This window comes from Papaver somniferum, chromosome 10 (assembly GCF_003573695.1).
Source record: "Papaver somniferum cultivar HN1 chromosome 10, ASM357369v1, whole genome shotgun sequence".
Classification (NCBI taxonomy): domain Eukaryota; kingdom Viridiplantae; phylum Streptophyta; class Magnoliopsida; order Ranunculales; family Papaveraceae; genus Papaver; species Papaver somniferum.
Genome location: NC_039367.1, coordinates 144,304,703 through 144,324,349, shown reverse-complemented (window position 1 = coordinate 144,324,349; position 19,647 = coordinate 144,304,703). Strand labels below are relative to the sequence as shown.

Genomic DNA, 19,647 nt, shown 5'->3' with positions numbered 1-19,647 from the left:
ATGAATATCGATGCTAAAATTTACTAAAGTCAGTTACTGTAGTTGAGTTTAATTAGGACTAACTAAACCAAGTACGGCCTTTCACGTTCAAGCTGAAGATGCATCGGACGCAATCAGACTAATATAATTTGATGATATTGATTAAACGATTTCTACTAAATCAAGTACGGCAGTTGAAGTTTGATGCATTTGGCTCATCTTCCAGCAATACAGTAAGTAGGAGGTCGAGGGCGATATAAACACTCAATTTGAACGTTCCGGTTTACGAAGAATACTACCAATGACATACCAGTGAAACATCTATATATATATATATATATGTGAAAAATACTATAACCCCCTACTATATGGGTTGAATATAGAGAAGCCCCACAAAATGGATCCTTCTCTATCAACTCCATTATTTCACAATTTGATATTTCTAGGCCCATAACTTTAGAATTCAGGGCCTGTAAATAAAAAATTTACTTCATAATCCCAAAACAGCCCTTTAATATATATAGTTATAAAATTAGGCGTAGATTTCATTTTTGGTTTCATTTTCTTTTTCAGTTTCTCTCTCTAATTTTCTTTAGATCTCTCTCTCTCTCGGATGAAGAACCAGTCCGAGAAACAATTCCTAATCGAAATTCTCAATGAAAAATGATTTCGAAACCTAGATCTAAGATTTACAAACAAATATCCTGATTATCCAAACAAAAGTTCTACATCAACATCACTTTATCTCTCTGGTTTTTGCTCTGAAGAGTATTAGGGTTTTCAGTTTCAGATCGTCAGCGTCGTAGTTTAACGGAGAACAAGAAAACGAGTTTAGCTTCATCGATTTCAGATGACGATGCTTATGGATCTCCGTTGATGATTTCGATTGAATAGCTCAATGGACTAATCGATTGAAATAAATAGATTTGATCTACGTCGATTAAATATGAATTTTTCAGTTGATTTGAAGATATCTCAATAATTGATTTAATCGATTTTTGTTCAATGGATTTATAGATCTGAATGATTTGGTTCAAATTTATTTAACAACTGATCATCAATCTACGAATTCTCAATTGATTCTAGTTTGTTGTTTCAAAGCTACTCCATGTTAGGTTTTCTGATTTGAAGTTGTTGTTGTTTCTTTTGATTTCTGAGATCAAGAAGAATCATCACTGTTTCGGAAGAATAGCAACAAAATCAAGGTACGATTTTTTTTTTTAGTTGTTGTTAGTAATTATTCTTGATTCGATTTTGGTTTCATTCTCGATTTCAATTTTGATTTAGTTTTATCACAATCTAATTTCCTACGGGAACCAATCTTGATCTGTTTTTGATAATTTAATTTTTGTTTTGTTCATTTTGATTAAGTGATTTTCAGTTGGGTTGAAGAATAATTTAGGAGTATGTGGATTCAATTTTATAAATCAGGTATGTATAGCTGGATTTAGGAGTATGTTTTTTCGTATGAACTCAATTTGTATTTAAGATCTGTCAAAGTGGTTTAATTAGTATTTGATTGAGAGTAATATTTATTTTTCTTTCAATTGATGTTTGTAGGTGGGAGGACTAGCAGTAGTGGAGAATACAAATTTTCTTTCACATGACATGCTATTCTGGTCTCGGTGGTGCACTCAGTTTTATTATGTACAGTTTTTCCTAACCCTTCAACTGTCTATGAGCTAATAGTAGTGGAGAATACAAATTTTTTATCTCCTATGTTTAGTTAATACTGGACGTGGACTTGTAATGCTTTCAATTTGATACAAATATATGTGAAAATCATCGTTGTTTTAGTTGGTAGAAGAAACTACTTCGTGCATAGTTGATTTGCGGATAGTATGTTTATATTTGTGATTCATATTCCTAAGAACTGCTGAACTTTAGCAACTGTTGAATAATGCTTGTCAGACGCGGGCTTAGAAATGTTATTTAAGCAATTGTGAAAGATGTGTAATGTTTATTTAAGAAATGTTTTTGTTTCATTGAAAGATTTAGGAGAGAGGTCTGAAATAAAGAAGAAAGTGATATGAAGACACCAATTGGTAATTTTGATGGAGCAACTGCACAAACAACATAGTATGTTGGTCTGTGATCATGAAGTCGGTATGTAACTTCTATATGTGTAACTTCTAGTTACACAAGTTAAATATATGTGTAACTTTTAGTTACACATGCTAATCATATGTGTAACTTCTAGTTACACAAGCTAAATAGATGTGTAATTTGTAGTTACACATGCTAATTAGATGTGTAACTTTTACTTACACATACTGATTTTGATGTAGTTTTTTAGAGCAGTTTTATCTTGATTTCGTTATCTTGATTTCAAATTTGTTAACTTTTGTTTGTTGACCAAAATCTGAACTTACTTTTTGTTCTTGAATGATTATTTCAGCTTGTATTTCTAGTTCAGCTACTTCATTCCCCTCTTACAATAGTGATGGTGGTGGATCTTACTTGATCTGTTAAGGTATTGAACCTTAATTCTTTTTATCAGTTCTTCACTGCTTGTTATATTTCATGATTGCAAACCTTTTTTATACAGATAATCAATTTTTGATTGGTGAAAATATGGGATTTTACTTGTATAGTTATCTTTCTTCTGCTCATGCTTTTCCTTCTTTCATATAATGATGTTGCCATGTTTCTTAGATTATTGAATCAAAGCTTGGATTCTACTTACTATACAGAATGAGCACTGGTATAACAATTATGGTCAAATATTTTACTATATAGAAGGGTATACATGTTTGTGCATCGACACGGCGACTGACATGGTAAACACAGGTTCAATAAATTTAGGGTTAGGTTCATGTTATGAACATTCTTATGTTTTGTGATTTCTCCTGTTAGCTAGTTCGATCTAACTAGGCTGCAAAAATGTCAAAATTCTGAAATCGTGTAACTGCTAGTTACACATGCCAATCGGATGTGTAACTGCGAGTTACACATGCCAATTGAATGTGTAACTGCTAGTTACATGTGGTAATTATATGTGTAAAACTTAAGATTTGTATATCTTATGTCATACATTCAAATTTTTTTATGTTCTGGTGTGATACTGGAATACCAGTCAGTCTTTCCATGCATAAATATTGGTTTATCCATCTTTTTACAGGTTACCCTCTCCGAGCAGATGAGTTAGGAGGTATGATTGCGTAACACTTGAGATGACAGAGAAGAATATGATGATCAATTGGTGTTTTGGATTGGTGTGTCAATCTGCAGGTGTTGATTATTAATATTACCCTCAATTACACTAGATAGATGCATGTGTAACTCTCAATTACACTAGATAGATGCATATGTAACTCTCGATTACACTAGACAGATGCATGTGTAAATTCTAGTTACACATGTTAAAAAATTGTTGTAAATGAATATTAAAGTAATACATGTATTTTTTTTATGTTCTCTTTTTTATGTCTATTTTTTGCATATATATACAAGTGTAACTTTGCATTACACATGCCATAAGGATGTGTAACTTCTGGATACACATGCCATATGCATGTGTAACTTATGTTTACATTCGCACTATACTTTAATAATTTCGGGCCTAGATTTAGTAATTTTGGGTCTAGATTTAAATTTTATTTAATTATGGGCTTGGCAATATTCATAAGGGTATCAAGGTCTTTTAATAAATCCGGATCTAGATTTAAACTTCCTTTAGTTAAGAGCCTCATATTATGGGTTATCCATGGATGGGGCCTGAACCTAATTTTCCCTATATATATATATGTCTTGTGCGGCTTCGGAATGGGCTTGAATCGTATTTCATGAAAGCCTTAGACAGCGGCAGAGGCGGCTTTGCCGACTTCAACCTTGATGCTGTATTCTTCAAAAACAGCACCGATATCGCTGATGTCACCCATTTCAGCTTACTATTCACCGTTTCGTGAGTCGCCTCCACCATTCCCAAGGACCTATGTACAGTGTATTACAGTACTACAGGATGTATCATCCATGCAGACAGAGTACATAACGTGTGTAAGACAAGAGACATCTTAAAATCTAAAACAAAGATAACTAAAAATTTAACCAAGACTCGGATATTTCCATCAAGTATTCAAATGTAAACCAACTACACCAAAATTTTAGCTTTTCTCGTGGAAAGCATTGATTGAAGGCATTTCGACCTTCGAAACCAACATCCGTCACCGATGCATCTCTGAACCGAACAAAGCTATTCTTCTCCAATATCCTGTTATTGCAGATCCATGGCGTACCAATCTAATTGTACTTGATGAATCTTGGGGTATTATATATCCTCATATAATAGCCCTTTAGTAGTTTAATAATTTTTTTTGTGAGTTGTAGTTTAATAAATTCTATGCTTCAAAAAAAAATAAAAAAATACACCATAATTTTGATAGAGAAAAATGAAAAACTTAATTAAAGAATTTAGAAGACAGTTGATTTGTTTTCACAACTGTGAAGATTGTTATTTTATTCAATGCTTATATATAGTTACAGTTTACAGTAGGGTTTACAATAAATCAGGAGAACAAAGACTGAGTAAAGATAAATCATAGCTAACTAAGTGAACTACAAAACTGGAAGATTAAGACTTATTGGTTACAGTGGTGTAGAACAGGAAGATTACAAGATATTGTTACAACTGTGAAGTTATTGTAGTGGTACGAATATATGACACATATATCGTTGATACCCCCCCCTCAAGTTGGAGCAGGAGAGACAGAACGAATGCCCTACTTTCCAACCAGATGCTGGAACTGTCGCACTCCTAATGGTTTGGTGAATATGTCGGCAAGCTGATCTGCTGATGGAAGATGTTTGGGCAGAATCAAACCACTGAGCAATTTCTCGCGGACAAAGTAACAGTCTATTTCAATGTGTTTAGTTCTTTCATGAAAGACAGGGTTTTGGGCAATATGAATTGCCGCCTGACTATCACAAGAGACAATAATAGGGTGTTTACATGGAATATGTAAGTCCCTGAAAAGGTATTTTAGCCATTGTAGTTCAGCTGTCAAATTCGCAAGAGCACGATACTCGGCTTCAGCTGATGACCGAGCAACAGTTGGTTGCTTCTTGGATTTCCATGAAATTGGACTATCACCTATTGTAACGAAGTAACCAGTAGTGGAACGTCGCGTCATAGGGCACCCTGCCCAATCAGAGTCAGTGTATCCTCTAAGAAGCAAAAGACTAGAAGAAGACATGAATATGCCATGGCCAATTGTGCCTTTTAAGTATCTCAACACATGATGAGAAACATCAAGATGTGTTGTGTGAGGCTGTTGCATAAATTGACTCAGATAACTCACAGCATATGTGATATCTGGTCGTGTTACTGTAAGGTACAGTAGACGTCCAATTAATCGACGATAAATAGTTGGATCAGGAAAAGCTTTGCCATCTTCAGCACGTAATTTCAAATGTGCATCCATAGGAAATGAAGAAACTCGCGCACCTGTGAGACCAAAGTCCTTTATTATATCCAATGTATACTTTCGTTGACATAGAAAAATCCCTTTTGGAGATCTAAAAACTTCTATTCCTAAAAAATATTGCAATTTACCTAAGTTTTTGATGGAGAAATGGGCTGCAAGGCGTGATTTAAGAGAGGTAATGAAATCATTATCAGTACCAGTTATTATGATGTCATCCACATATACGAGAACAAAAATGGAAGTATTGCCTTGATGATATGTGAAGAGAGAATTATCACATAAGGATTTGTGAAAACCCTCAGATAATAATACAGAAGAAAGCTTGGCAAACCATTGTCTTGAGGCTTGTTTCAGGCCATACAATGATTTGTTGAGATTAAGACCTTAGTCTCACCTTTTTGGTTTAGACCAGGTGGGAGCTTCATGTAGATTTGTTCTTCAAGATCTCCTTGAAGGAATGCGTTATTGACATCAAGTTGATGTAAGGCCCAACCTTTGATGGATGCAACAGATAACAATACTCGCATTGTAACGAGTTTCGCAACAGGCGAAAAAGTATCATAAAAACCAATTCCTTCTTGCTGAGTATAACCCTTAGCAACAAGGATAGCCTTCTATCGCTCTACAGTTCCATCTGCATTGAATTTGATTTTAAAAACCCACTTACAACCTATAGCTGTCTTTCCTGGTGGTAAATCAACCAAAATCCAAGTATTATTGGCTTCAAGAGCGAGAATTTATTTGGCCATAGCTGCTCTCCATTTGGGACATAGTTTAGCTTGAGAGTAAAATGTGGGTTCTTCAGAAAGAACAATTGCAGCTAAAAAAGCTTTATGAGCTGGTGTAAATTTGTCAAAGGAAAAATAATCAGTCATAGGATAGGCTGAAGTTGTGTTACATTTGGGAAGTGTACAATGATAATCTTTCAGATATGGTGGTTGAGTTCTAGTTCAAGTGGGTCGTGAGTTTTGCACGACTGGAGTCAAAACTGTCTCATGAGAAGAAGATGACTCAGAAGCAGTTTTATGAGATGAAACTGTTGGAAATTGAGATGAATCCGATTCAGTATATGAAACCAAAGTATCGGCTAGAGAATGCTGTGTAGAGTTCGCAGATGTAGCAGAACTAGATGTGGATTGAGGAATAGGTGAAAGATTAGCGGGACTGGAGCTTTCAGTTGGTGCCGCAGAACAATATGTGTGTTGTTGCACTGTCACATCAATATGCTCAATATTAGAGCTATCTTGTGGTGCAGTATTACATGGTGTAGACCAAGTAGATGACTGTGTATAGTTATCAGTCTGAGAAGGAGTTAAAATGGAATCATAATAAGCATATTCAGAAGATGGAATATGCTTAGGAGATGGCAGAGTGAAAGAGTGATTCTCATTAGAAAAAGGAAACATTGATTCATAGAAAACAACATCTCTAGCAGTATAGATGAGTTTTGTTTCAAGATCATAAACTTTGTAACCTTTCTGACCATAAGGATACCCAACAAAAACACCGGGTTTAGCACACATATCAAATTTGTGAGATGGACGTGTGTTTCGACAAAAACAAAGACAACCAAAAACTCGCAAATTAGAGTAATTCGGCACTGTGGAAAGTAGCATCTCATGAGGAGTTTTATAAGACAAAACATGAGTAGGCATTATGTTTATCAAATATGCTGCAGTTGGGATACACTCACCCCAAAAACGTAATGGGAGATTTGATTGAAAACGGAGAGCCCTAGAAACATTTAGTAAATGCCTTTATTTACGTTCAACAACGTTGTTCTGTTGTGGCATGTAGACACAACTCGTCTGATGAAGTATTCCGTTTTGATCAAGCCAGGATTGGAGTTCATTAAACTTAAACTCTAAACCATTATCAGAACGAAATGTTTGGAGTTGTGGAATGAGCATGGGGCTTATGCCGGATGATATGGTTGCAATTTTATGACCATATTGTTTGATTTCAAAGTTAAAAAAATATTGCAAGCATTTGAGGGTCTCAGATTTGTTGTGCATCAAGTAAACCCAAGTACAACGAGAATAATCATCCACTAGTGTGAGAAAATATTTTGCACCAGTGTGAGAAGCAATGGAGAAAGGCCCCCAAATATCAACATGAACAAGTTGAAAAGCTGACATGATAAAGCTGTACTTTTATTAAATTTCAATCTGGTTTGTTTAGCCAGGGGACAAACAGTACATGAATGATTCCATTTGGAATCAATATAAGAAAAATTGCGAGCTAAAAAACGAAAAAAATCCTCATTGGGATGGCCTAAACGGCAATGCCACATATCCATTGGTTGTTTATTTGCATTGAAATAAAAAACAGAAGGGCGGAAGCTAAAATGGTAGAGGCCAGCAATCCTTCAACTCTATCCAATCTCCTTGTTCGTTTGTAGGTCCTGAAAAATACAAGACTCTCGTGAGAATTTGACACAACACTGTGTTGTTTTGGTTAATTGGCTTACTGATATTAAGTTAAACTTGAAACTTGGAATATGAAAAACATCAAGTAATTTAATGGTAGGTGATAAATCAACCTGTCCAATGTGACTCAAAGATGTATATGAACCATCTGGTAACTGTACCTCAATGGGTTTATCAACCACTGTATAAGTGGTGAAAGATGATAAACAAGAGCATATGTGGTGAGTATCACCACTATCGACAATCCAAATAAGTGTAGAAGACTTAGAAATAGATGACAATGTGATACCTGTGAAATTGGCAGATGGTGCTATGTCTCCATTGGCTGGATCGAGCAAAGCAAGGATGCGAGCATATTGTTCAGCAGTGATGGATGGTGCAGCAGGAGAAGGCACAACAACAGAAGCCAAAGCACGAGAATCAGACCTGGATGCATCCTTTGGATAACCAACCAATTTCCAACAGATTAGCTGTGTATGACCATGTTTGTTGCAGTGGTCACAAAATGGTCGTTGGCGTTTGTTATTGCTGCTGCTGGCACCATTGTTGTTTCCTGGAAAGGAGCGATTGCTTCTAGGATCATGACAACTGACATTCAAAGCTGTAGAGTCCACATTGTGCACCACCAAGGAATTGAGTCCTTGTTGTTCCACTTCCTGACGAACAAGATTGTATAACTTCACAGCAGAAGGTAATGGCTCAGTGACAAGGAGCTGACTGCTCAAGCTTGAGAAACGAGTTTGGAGACCCTGCAAAAATTCCATTGCACGATCTTGATCGGTTTGTTCAATATGAGCCTTACCTGCGTGACAGATGCATTGAGTGGGAGGACGGAACGAGTATAGCTGATCTAAAGAGTTTTCAGCTGAGTGAAATACTGAGCAACAATATTGTCTTCTTGCTTCAGATTCGAGATTGCTTGCTTGATTGCGTACAACTTGGTTGCATTATATTGTGCAAAGCGACTCTTCAGATTCATGCACATCTCATGGGAAGTGTAGAAAGACATGATACTCCGACCAATCTCTGGTTCACAAGAGTTGTAGACCCAGCTGCCAACAAGATCATCACAACGCTGCCAATAAGAAATATATGCTGATTTCGTTGGTTTGTTGATTGTTCCATCTATATATCTTGTCTTAGCTTTAACACTCAAAGCTTTGCGCATCCCTCGTACCCAAGTGCCATAGTTTTCACCTGAAAGAACTGGTTGATAAAGAACAGTGGTGGGATTTTCAGCTGGATGTACGTAGTAAGGGCTATCTGGTTGAAGATGTGGGTTTTCATCCGCAACCTTCTTTCCTTTCTCTGAGTTTTCTGAGGTTTTTGATGGTGGAGTGGTGTCACCGTCTACCATTTTTTGGATAATTGGATGTTTGTAGGGTGTAGGATGTAACCTAATATGATTTTAGGGTTTCAGATCTAACCTAGCACGATGGTACCATAAAGAATTTAGAAGACAATGTATTTATTTTCACAACTGTGAAGATTGTTCTTTCATTCAATGCTTATATATAGTTGCAGTTTACAGTAGGGTTTACAATAAATCAGGAGAACAAACAGTAAGTAAAGATAAATCATAGCTAACTAAGTGAACTACAAAACTGGAAGACTAAGACTTATTTGTTACAGTGCTATAGAACAGGAAGACTACAAGATATTGTTACAACTGTGAAGTTATTGTAGTAGGACGAATACATGACACATATATCGTTAATATTAATCCTCATTAGTCCAACTTTTCCTAAGCCGACTTCAGGCCCCCAGGGAGTCATATATGCCTCCTCCAAGTTCCACTTGGTCAACTTCAACTCGAGGATCTTAGGCCCTGCACTACTATCAGCACCCATTGAAGGACCATCCTCATCTATTCCGCCCAGGATTTGTACAAACTAACAGCCCTTGGGGGTAAACCTGGATGTTTCAAGTTTTGTTGGACAACGATATCATATCTCTCTTTTTATGTACCGGGTATGTAAGAATGAATTCTTCAAATTATGGTGCCGAATCAAAATAATATCATGTATATACAATGTTAATTTCATATGATTATAGTGAGTATTAACTTATGGATGTTTTTCTTTAATCAGGACAAGAACACACAAAACTGGTGGTTAGAGTATGATGTTGATACATGAAAAGTAATACCCCTTAACAGGTTTAGGGTGCGCCAAATGGGAGGTAAGCCTAATATGATATATGAGGGACTTGGGGACTAAGCCCAAGTCCAATGAGAAAATACCATGAGATAAAAAGGACAAGGAAGGAATTAATGAATAAGGAGGAGGTTATATTAAAGAAGGAATGACATTAGAGGTAATTAAGGAGGTTTAGGAAATGATGTCATTAAAGTAGTGGCTTTTAGAAAATTTATATAAGGGAGGACAAAATACAATGGAAAGACAACTCTCTCTCTTATCATTCCTAGTAAACTGAGGTCATTTGGTGTGACTAGGACGGGTAGAACCAAACTAAAATCTCCTTGCCACATTTGGCGACCACACCGGAGGCTCATGCGTAGCTCACCATGACACACCTAGGAGGTGTTAGCTCACCATGACATACCTGGGCGTCTGGAGCGTACCTGGCCATCCTTGACAAGTCCCGACTATGATACACTCGGCCCCAAAGAAACCCCACTAGGGTGTGATCTCGTACGAGATCATGAAAACAGCTGATTGTCTGCATGACTGGATGGGAAGAGCCCACCTTAACCCGGTAGGGGTAAGCTTCCTTGAAGGGGAAGTCAGGGGGAATATAAGGGCGGCACCCTCCATTAGGGAGCTGAATTGTGTCGAAAGACGTCAATATCACAGGGTTATGACTCAAGGAAGAGTATATGCCTGTCGTATTGGCGCATCAATATATCCTGCAGAGGCAATAATACGAAAGATGATAAGGCAAAATCAATGGGTCATTGCATGAAAATGGACAGACCGCATGCGATTTTGCCGCCCGACAAAAAAGAATATCTTGGGGCAAACGTAAGACCTATCAACAAGGGGAGGCATAATAAGACCTCTACTTAGAGAGGATCAATAAGACCTTATAAAAAAACACAAATAGACCCTTAAATGCTCATAACGTTATTCTGCAGGAAAACCATCTCCTATAAAAACGCACGACAAAATAGAGGCGAAATTAACGCACAAAACAATAGAGGAAAAGAAAAATGTTAAAATGCGAAGATAATAGTGAACCAGAATAGCCGAGGAAAAATATGATTACGATGCAGCGAAAATGCAAAAAAGAGTTAATAGTAGAAGGGAGGACATTCAGGTTTGATATAGAACTTATAACTTCATGAGCGCGAATATTGACGCACGTATAATAACGGCATGTATAATTGGTAACGCACGCATTGCAAAATTTAATCATATGTAGGCGACTAACATAGGAAAGAATGGGAATATAAATTTAAATATGAAATTTTATTCTCCCTCATATGATAGACTCACGTAATATATTATTATCATTGGATTAATTATAACTGTTGGAAAGAACAACATTTTGCTTTTGATTCACGATCAAGTGTATGATCAATATAAGGGTAAAGAAAAAAAGATGATTTACATTAAAAGCTTAGGAATATACATTGTAGAAAAGATCCCAAAGTTTAGGGAGCATCTAACGTACAAAGGAGGAGAAGGAATAAAAAGGAAGAGGATCTTCAGAAACTGCGGCTATTTCCCGCCCATATCATCTTCACCTTCTTCTTCAACATCAGATTCACTACTATCTTTATCCTTAGTTTCTTCATACTCCTTATACTATGCTTCACTATCAGAAATTTCAGAATCTTCTTTATAAGATGGAACTTCAGTAAAGTCAAAATCCGGTAGAGGATTATTATGAACAACACCAAGCTTCTCTGCGTACTTCTTGACATGTGCATCACGCAGACGAAGTGCGTCTTTGTTCAAATAGAAACGGTAACCATCAACTTAAGTCTGCGGTATTTAGAATCTCTGGAAGAAAACTTCTCCATCCAACTCTCAATTTCCTCGAGATGCTTCTTCTCGGAGTATGAAAAAGAAAATAAAGATATTAAAATCGTATAACAGTAAAAATCGAAAAGAAGCGTAAAGATGAAGCCATTATAGAAGAATTATAAGCAACCTTCTTTTTCAGAAATAATGGCTCTAACCACTTCAGCGTGATCAGATTCTAAACTAACATTTGTAGCTAAACCAGTCCTAGCATTATCAATTACCCTAGCATCCCATTCAAACTCATCATCATTCCTAATAAGAAGAAGAGAGAGAATCAACTTCTCGTGGGCAAGCAAGGCGTCCTTCTCACTAATAACCTGATCTCTCTCTGTCTGAATTTGGAGTTGAACCTCATGGAATTTCTTTAAAGCTTGTGCACCCTTAAGAATAACGTCATCCTTCTCAGTTATAAGAGCGTTCTTTTTCGCCTCAAAACCTTAATTTTTCCCTTAGCATCACAATAGCGACGCCTAAAGCCATTACTAACGGATAACATACTCCTATGCTCAGCTTTAAGAATTTCATATTTAGACTTCAATTCCGCAGGGTTAAGAACTTTTATGTCATTATTAACAATGTTATTCAAGGAGGAGTTAAGATGCTCTAAAAGGATCTCATCTTCAACCAGATAATTAATGGCTTCATCAGTTAAGTTGTAAATCTCTGCAAGCACAAACAATTAAAAGGAGGCGAAAATAACGCATCAATATAAGAGAGGGAGCAAAAAAAGACTACTTACCAATCAACTAAAGTATTCCTCTCACGAAGTCCAACAACATCATTAGAATAGGTAGAGGCGTCAACTTTGAGTTTAAGATTCTCAGCCTTAAGAGAGCAAAGTTTTCTCTGAAGATCTGAAGTGACGGCATGAGACATACGGGCACTCTGCGTCAACATGAAATGGATGTTAAAATATTAAGCATAAAAGCATCATAAAAGTAGGCGCGACGGTATAAAAATTACTAAAGATCCAAGTGCGAACTGAAAGCTTGGACTTAACGCAGAGGAAACTCCTCGGAAGGACTCGTGACTCAAAGAAGGAGCATCACAAATTTTAGCAACCGCTTCACACGTACGAGTCAATGCTTCGTCATTGATGGTTGAGAAAGAGTCAGAGAAGATACTCGACAACTGTCCCATATAAGATGTGGACGCGGAGTTGCCAAGAGGAAGCAGAGCATCATCATCATAATAAGAGTCTAAAGGAACTGGAGAAGATCCCTTCCGCTTATTAAAAGGATTCTGAGAAGTGGACTTAGAGACAATCTTCTTACCCCTACCCTTAGATGGAGAAACACCACTATTAGAACCCTCAGCGCCTCCAGTCCCCACCTACGCACACAATGAGAGATAAGAAACAAAGGCAACAATATTGTTAAAATTGAACAAAGAGTATTTCTTACTTCATTATTGTGCGAATTTGACGCCCGAGACGCATTTCTATTAGCCTTCTTTTTCTGCTTCGCAATCTGAAAACCAAAGGAGATAATAAGGGAAACGAAGAACAAAATAAAGGAAGTAAACGGGAAAAAAAATTAAACGTAGCATACCTCGTCTTATTCCTCTGGCCATTTAAATTCCCAGGATTTGTAAGTGGCAAACTTCTCAGGAAGAGGAAGAATTGACTCATCGGAACCCTTACCAATGATGTAAGACCTTCCAGGATAGAAGGATAGTTTACCCAATGAGTATCCTTTGAACGACGCGTAGAGTTATTGGACTAATTTTGAAAGTCAACGTCCAGCATGATCCTCTCGATACCATCCTCTCTCATCAAACGGATTTCCTAGCTCTATTGATCGTTTTTTACGATGACGACATCATAATGAAGAAAGAAGTTCTCCATTTTATATTTCTCCTTATTGAAAGGTTTCGCGCACTTGGGATAGGAAGATTCCAATCTAGCCGCACGATGAGAGTATCCAACCATTATCCTAATACAATCTCCGCTCAACTGAAATACACCGCGCGAAAATCTTGCTTTAGACAGAAGCTCATAAAAAAGAGGAATTTGAGGGTCATAAAGGGAATAGGAAGACCAGCAGAAAGTTGGTTGTAAGGGCGAAATATCGCACAACGTAGAAGTTTCATACGAAGTTCCGCGTCGTCTAGTGGAACGGTTTAAGAGCGCGACGAAGTGGAATCCAGCTCAATGTGTGGCGCGAAAGATAAAAATAATTTTGAAAAGCAAACCAATAAGACAAACAAAGCCCCAACATGTGAGTCTTGGTTGTCTTCTACTAGGATAACTATCTATATAAGGAGCTAGAAGACATTGTAATAAAAAAATAAGTTATGTAAGGCAAGAGAGAGAACAATGGAGAAAAATCAGTAAAGGGATAAGTGTTGTAGAGAGAGAGAACACACAAAATATCTCCTACTTCTTCTTATTTCATCCACCACCACTTAGATCCATAACTCAAACCCAAAACCCTTCAATGGATTCTTATGTAACATCAATGTAATCTCATACTCATAGTGAATACCCGTGGATGTAGATCACATTGATCGAACCACGTAAAAATACTTGTGTCTCTTTACTTTTCTAGCATTTTTATCATCATTTTCATGTTCAATAAGTTTAGATTTAGGAATTATTCACATGATATCATAAGGGATGTAGTTGTGGGATTTTCCGCAACTACATTGGCCAAGAGAAATGATGATTTCCTGATTACCCCATTGATCAATCGAAAACCATTCAGGTACGTGCACAGAAGTGAGTTTTGATCCAGGAGGGACCGATAATATGAAACCCTTACGTCCAAATTCGTCTTTAACATTTTTCCGGCCGGGTTTAAGACCCATTATGAGAATGGGAATGGGAATGAAAGATTAAGATTTAGTCAAGAAGGTGATCAATCAAAAGATGATGAGGAAAAAACAGAGGTCGAAAATAAGATAAAGCGAGAAGAAAGTAAAAGGAGAATGTGAAATAGAAATTAAGTAAGAACAATCAAGAATTGTACATAAATAGATGAACAACAGCAGAAGATGAAAGTTGCAGAGAAAGAAAAATAGAAGAAAAGAAATAAAAGGAGAGAAAGAAAACGTATTGAAGTAAATAAAGGATTATATTTCCTTTTCCCAATATATCCTTCTTTACAGACGCATTAATGACAAGATAGATACGAAGAGGCAGGTATGCAGACTCTCCAAGGGACGTGCCGAATGATGAATGGTGAAGTCAACACGTGTGGACTACCATGTCGAGATCCCGGAAGAATGTTACCTAAAAGGAATACGAAAAAGATGAGTTAGTGTGGCGAAATAATAAACCAGGGTTTCTCGTACTGCTCTCTCCATCTCTCTTGAAAGAACGATACGAGAAGAGGCAAAATGTGGGTGCAAAATACCACATACCCGAAATAATGCCTATAAGTAGTAAGCGAACACGAACGCGTACAACACGTCCAGGATGACGAACCAGATGACGTCACCTAGTCACGATAATAGTGAAAGATCAACGATGTAGTAAAGAAGTCGTGCGGCAATGATAAATTCTACGCGACTTTGACGCGCTCCAGATCCGAAAATAAGGGCTTTATTAGTTGCCCTCCACTATGTAAACTCCTATAAAAGGAACCAACCACCATTGTATGAGGGAGGGATCTTTTTGGTGATCTTAGATAAGATATTTAGGAGAGAGAAAGTTATTTGCTTCCCAAGTTAGGGTTTTCCCCTATCATCTTTATATTTGTTCTAAGTTTTAATAAAAGATTTTGAACATTTCATCATGGTTTCTTAGGTTACCTCATACATTATCATTAGGGTGTGGTTGTAGGATTTTCTGCGACTACAATAGAGTGTCAAAAGAGGGAGTTTCTTTTTATAGGGCGATTTTTTTTAACTAAATGAATAAGACAACAAACACCAAAACTGTCAGAGCCAATAACCATGGCGGAAGAAGCAGAATGCATTGCCATACTCGAAGGGATAAAATGGATAGAAGACAAAGGCATAAGCAGTTTCTGCATTCGCAATGATGCAAAGAATGCAATCGCTTACTTGATTAATAATAATAACCAACTGTGTTGGTTTAGTAAAACTGTATTAGATGACCGTCAATTTCTTTTGAACAATTTTTCTTTCTCAAAGCTAGATTATGTTAACATGAAATTTATTTCTTCAGATGATAAAGCAACAAAATATTGTAGAAGACATAATGTAAAAGGAAAATGGCTTAGTGATAAACCCGTTTTTCTCCTAAATATGTAATCATTTTCTTTGGAATGGAATTCATTATCTTAGCAAAAAAAAAAAAAAGATATAACCATGACGGTGCGGTTTACGTACTTGCTTTCAATTTGGTAATAAATATTGTTTCAATATAAAATATGCTTTATGCTCCTTCATTATGGTGATCAAGGCATTTGTCTCTTCATCGACACAACCTTTTTCTTCTCTTGGGTCGAGATATATAACACGAATTTTTTCACAATGTCTAACAAATTGCAATGACAAATTAAGTATACCCGACGTCGCGTTTTAAAGTAATGTGTGACACTGCCATATTTTTCTCATCTATTTGTTGCAAGGACAATATAGCTAGCGTATTAACTTTTGCAATAAATCACAGAATATCTTTGTATAATTACTCAGGTATGGCATGTGGAAATTGCAATTTAAACTTAAATCAGGGGATAAACGGGTATGTTCCATAGCTAGAACTGCATTTACCCAACTTAGCCAAGAAAATAATATTCTCACAAATTTTCGCCAAGTTATATGCTCCAATAAATTGATCTCCAATTCGGCAATTTCTTCTAAATTCTTGAATTCTTTTTCAATTCTTCAAAAGAAAAAAAAAAACTCCAAGAGATATTACAACTTCTTCTCTTGCAACTCAATGGTAATATATCTTTACAACTTCCTTAGCATTTTACTGATCCAGTTTGTAATACTACTCCCTAAGATTTATGTTGATTGTAGAAATCCGGTTGAAGTCAATTCACATTATTCTAAAGTACATGAATTCATTAATGATAAAAAATCTCAAGGAACACGATGGGCTGTTCTTATTGCTGGTTCAAATGGTTATAGGAACTATAGGCATCAGGTAATGTGAAAGCTTATAATTCTATGTACTGGATTTCCGATTTCCCCTATATTTGTTTTTTCTACTCGGGATTAATAGTTTCGTTAACGGATTCTCTGTTCTCGTCGATTTGTGACTCTAGGCTGATGTGTGCCATGCATATCAAATCTTAAAGAAAGGAGGATTAAAAGATGAAAACATAGTAGTTATGATGTATGATGATATTGCAAACAATAGGGCGAATCCTAGACCTGGTACAATTATTAACAACCCCCACGGAGAGGACGTTTACCATGGAGTTCCAAAGGTATTCATTACTATATGCAAGTTGTCAGAATTTCATATTTTACCCTTACAGAAAATTATTGAAAACAGTTGTTGGTGGCTCGTAGATAAGGACAAAATAAAAGTTTGGCATTTTGAAAAGTGAATTAGGCATATCTAGCCTCGTTTATAACTTGGAAAAGAAGGAAAAAAAAATAGGTTTACTTCGTTTTGATTTCAAGATATAACAATGTTGATTTCAATTACAGGATTATATCGGAAAAGATGTAAATGTAGGGAACTTCTTAAACGTTCTTCTCGGAAATAGGTCTGCTCTTACTGGCCATGGTAATGGGAAAGTTGTTTCTAGTGGTCCTAATGACACCATCTTTGTGTACTATTCTGACCATGGTGGCCCTGGTGTACTCTCAATGCCGATGAGCAAGCCTTTATATGCAGATGAACTTCACGATGCACTCCGGAAAAAACATAGATTAAGGACATACAAAAGTATGTTGATATACATCGAAGCTTGTGAAGCAGGAAGTATGTTTGAAGGTTTACTGAAACCTGGAATGAACATATATGCAACCACGGCATCGAATGCTACCGAAAATAGCTGGGCGTTTTATTGTCCTGGAGATAAGCCAGATCTTCCTGCCGGATATAGTACTTGTTTGGGTGATCTGTATAGTATTAATTGGATGGAGCACAGTGAAAGATTCGATATGATGACTGAAACTCTAGATAAACAATATGCAGTAGTGAGTTTTAACACTTTCCATAAATTCTTGGATATGCTGACAACGCAAAAGAAAAAAAAATGCTAATGAGATTATTTTGGTTAATTTGTGCAGGTGAGAAGAAGAACTGAGACTAAAGGATCAATTCAAGGATCAAATGTAATTAAATACGGAGATATTAAGCAACTTGGAAACCAAAGCATGTATACTTACATTGGTACGTATCCAGGCAATTGTGAACATAATTCTTCACTAAAAACCGACCGAGAGCAGTTTGCAATACCATCAGACCATATTGATCAACGTGATACAGATCTTGCTTATTATCAATACCAGGTCTGCTCGCCTGTTTCGTCGAGTCAAATTACCATATAATCAATCTAAATTTCTTACGTTTTGTTTGCGGGTTCATGCTTATTCGTGTTTTTTTTGTCCTTCTGGTTTTTGTACTAGTATCAATATGCTCCTATAGGATCTGAGAAGAAAACTAAAGCATGGCAGAGATACCAAAATGCCTTGCAACAAAGAAGCTATGTTGATGACAGTATGGATCTCATTGGGAAGTTTCTATATGGATCGAACGAAATGGCTACGAACGTGATGAAAGCACTAAGGCCTGCTGGACAATCTCTTGTTGATGACTGGAGCTGTTACAAAACAATGGTAGGATATCTTAAACTCGTCCTAAATTGAGAGGTACGACTCAAGCTGATCATGGGTAACTGATATTTATGTCTATTTTTTGTGTTTAGGTGGAAACATATGAGAAAAATTGTGGACCATTTTCGCGACATGGACTAAAACATATGCGAAGTTTAGCAAACATGTGCAATGCAGGTGTTAAACCGGAGAATTTGGCCAAAGCCTCAGAGTATGCTTGTAGTACCCTTCGTAAGAGACCTTTTTAAGACGTGCTCCACGCGGAATCGTAAAATTCAAGGTTTAAGGAAAAATAAAAGAATTTAGTAAATTGGTGTTTTAGTCTTTAATATTCTGTATGTTTTTCATGCTAATTTTATTGATACATTGAAATTAAATAAACACAAAACAATAAATCAAGAATCTGAATTGCTTCGACTGTGTATGTTTTGTAGACTTGAATTCAAAATTGTTCCAACACGATTGGGTTACATTAAAATGATGTTCAATTGTGGTACATGAGTTCAGTTTAATTTGGTCTTCAAACATGATTCTGCATCTATGGTTCCGGTAACCGTATTAAGTTAGCCTACACTCGTAAGATCATTGATGCCATTCACTCAGGCAGTTTTTTAGAGGCAACCTACACTAAGACTGGAGCATTTGGTGATTGGTCTAAAAATCCCCACTGCAGTTGAAGGCGGTTCCTTCCGAAATCTTGGATCCAATCAATTTGGTTAGTCAGACCTTTCGTGCATTTCACGATTCATTTCGAGCTTTCAAACTTACGTTGCCAACTTGATAAAACTGTTTCCTCATCTCTATTTTGGTGATTGTATTGCAGTGGGAAGATAACCAAGCGTACAAGGATACCCTATTGAAGCTGGCAGGTTTATTTAAGAACAATTTTTATGGATTTACCAACTACAACATCGGCAAAGACAGTACATTGGCTGGCAGCGTATAAGCTACGTAACATTTTCATTGCTTAAAAAAAACGTAACGTCTTCATTTGAATCATTTCCTTAATGCAATTCTTCGATATCAATTTAATTTCTCAATAATATGAATTTCTTGGCGGGTTACAACTGAAACCGAAATGCTAACATGATAAGTAAAAAAACTAGTTTAGATTCATTG

General features: G+C 36.5%; 2 protein-coding genes and 1 long non-coding RNA gene across 3 annotated transcripts; 2 read left to right on the top strand and 1 right to left on the bottom strand.

Annotated features, from left to right (window-relative positions):
* Positions 1–1,085: 1,085 nt before the first annotated feature.
* LOC113317876 lies at positions 1,086–1,778 on the top strand. The gene is made up of 3 exons (XR_003344075.1): positions 1,086–1,184; positions 1,351–1,410; positions 1,540–1,778. It is a non-coding gene; the product is annotated as an uncharacterized LOC113317876 (long non-coding RNA).
* A 6,903-nt stretch (positions 1,779–8,681) lies between these two features.
* Positions 8,682–9,188, bottom strand: LOC113316405. Its single transcript, XM_026564591.1, has one exon. It carries the CDS (start codon positions 9,186–9,188, stop codon positions 8,682–8,684), a length of 507 nt encoding a protein of 168 aa, XP_026420376.1.
* A 7,448-nt stretch (positions 9,189–16,636) lies between these two features.
* Positions 16,637–18,967, top strand: LOC113319190 (vacuolar-processing enzyme gamma-isozyme-like). Its single transcript, XM_026567461.1, has 6 exons — positions 16,637–16,882; positions 17,004–17,168; positions 17,395–17,889; positions 17,983–18,204; positions 18,322–18,531; positions 18,621–18,967. The coding sequence occupies exons 1-6, from the start codon at positions 16,673–16,675 to the stop codon at positions 18,774–18,776; spliced, it is 1,458 nt and encodes a 485-aa protein (XP_026423246.1). The 5' UTR covers positions 16,637–16,672; the 3' UTR covers positions 18,777–18,967.
* Positions 18,968–19,647: the final 680 nt, after the last annotated feature.

Coding starts and splice junctions, on each gene's coding strand:
- LOC113316405 (XM_026564591.1), bottom strand. CDS start 9,188: ATGGTAGACGGTGACACCACTCCACCATCAAAAACCTCAGAAAACTCA.
- LOC113319190 (XM_026567461.1), top strand. CDS start 16,673: ATGGTAATATATCTTTACAACTTCCTTAGCATTTTACTGATCCAGTTT. Junction 16,883..17,003: donor ATAGGAACTATAGGCATCAG/GTAATGTGAAAG, acceptor TTGTGACTCTAG/GCTGATGTGTGCCATGCATA. Junction 17,169..17,394: donor TTTACCATGGAGTTCCAAAG/GTATTCATTACT, acceptor TTTCAATTACAG/GATTATATCGGAAAAGATGT.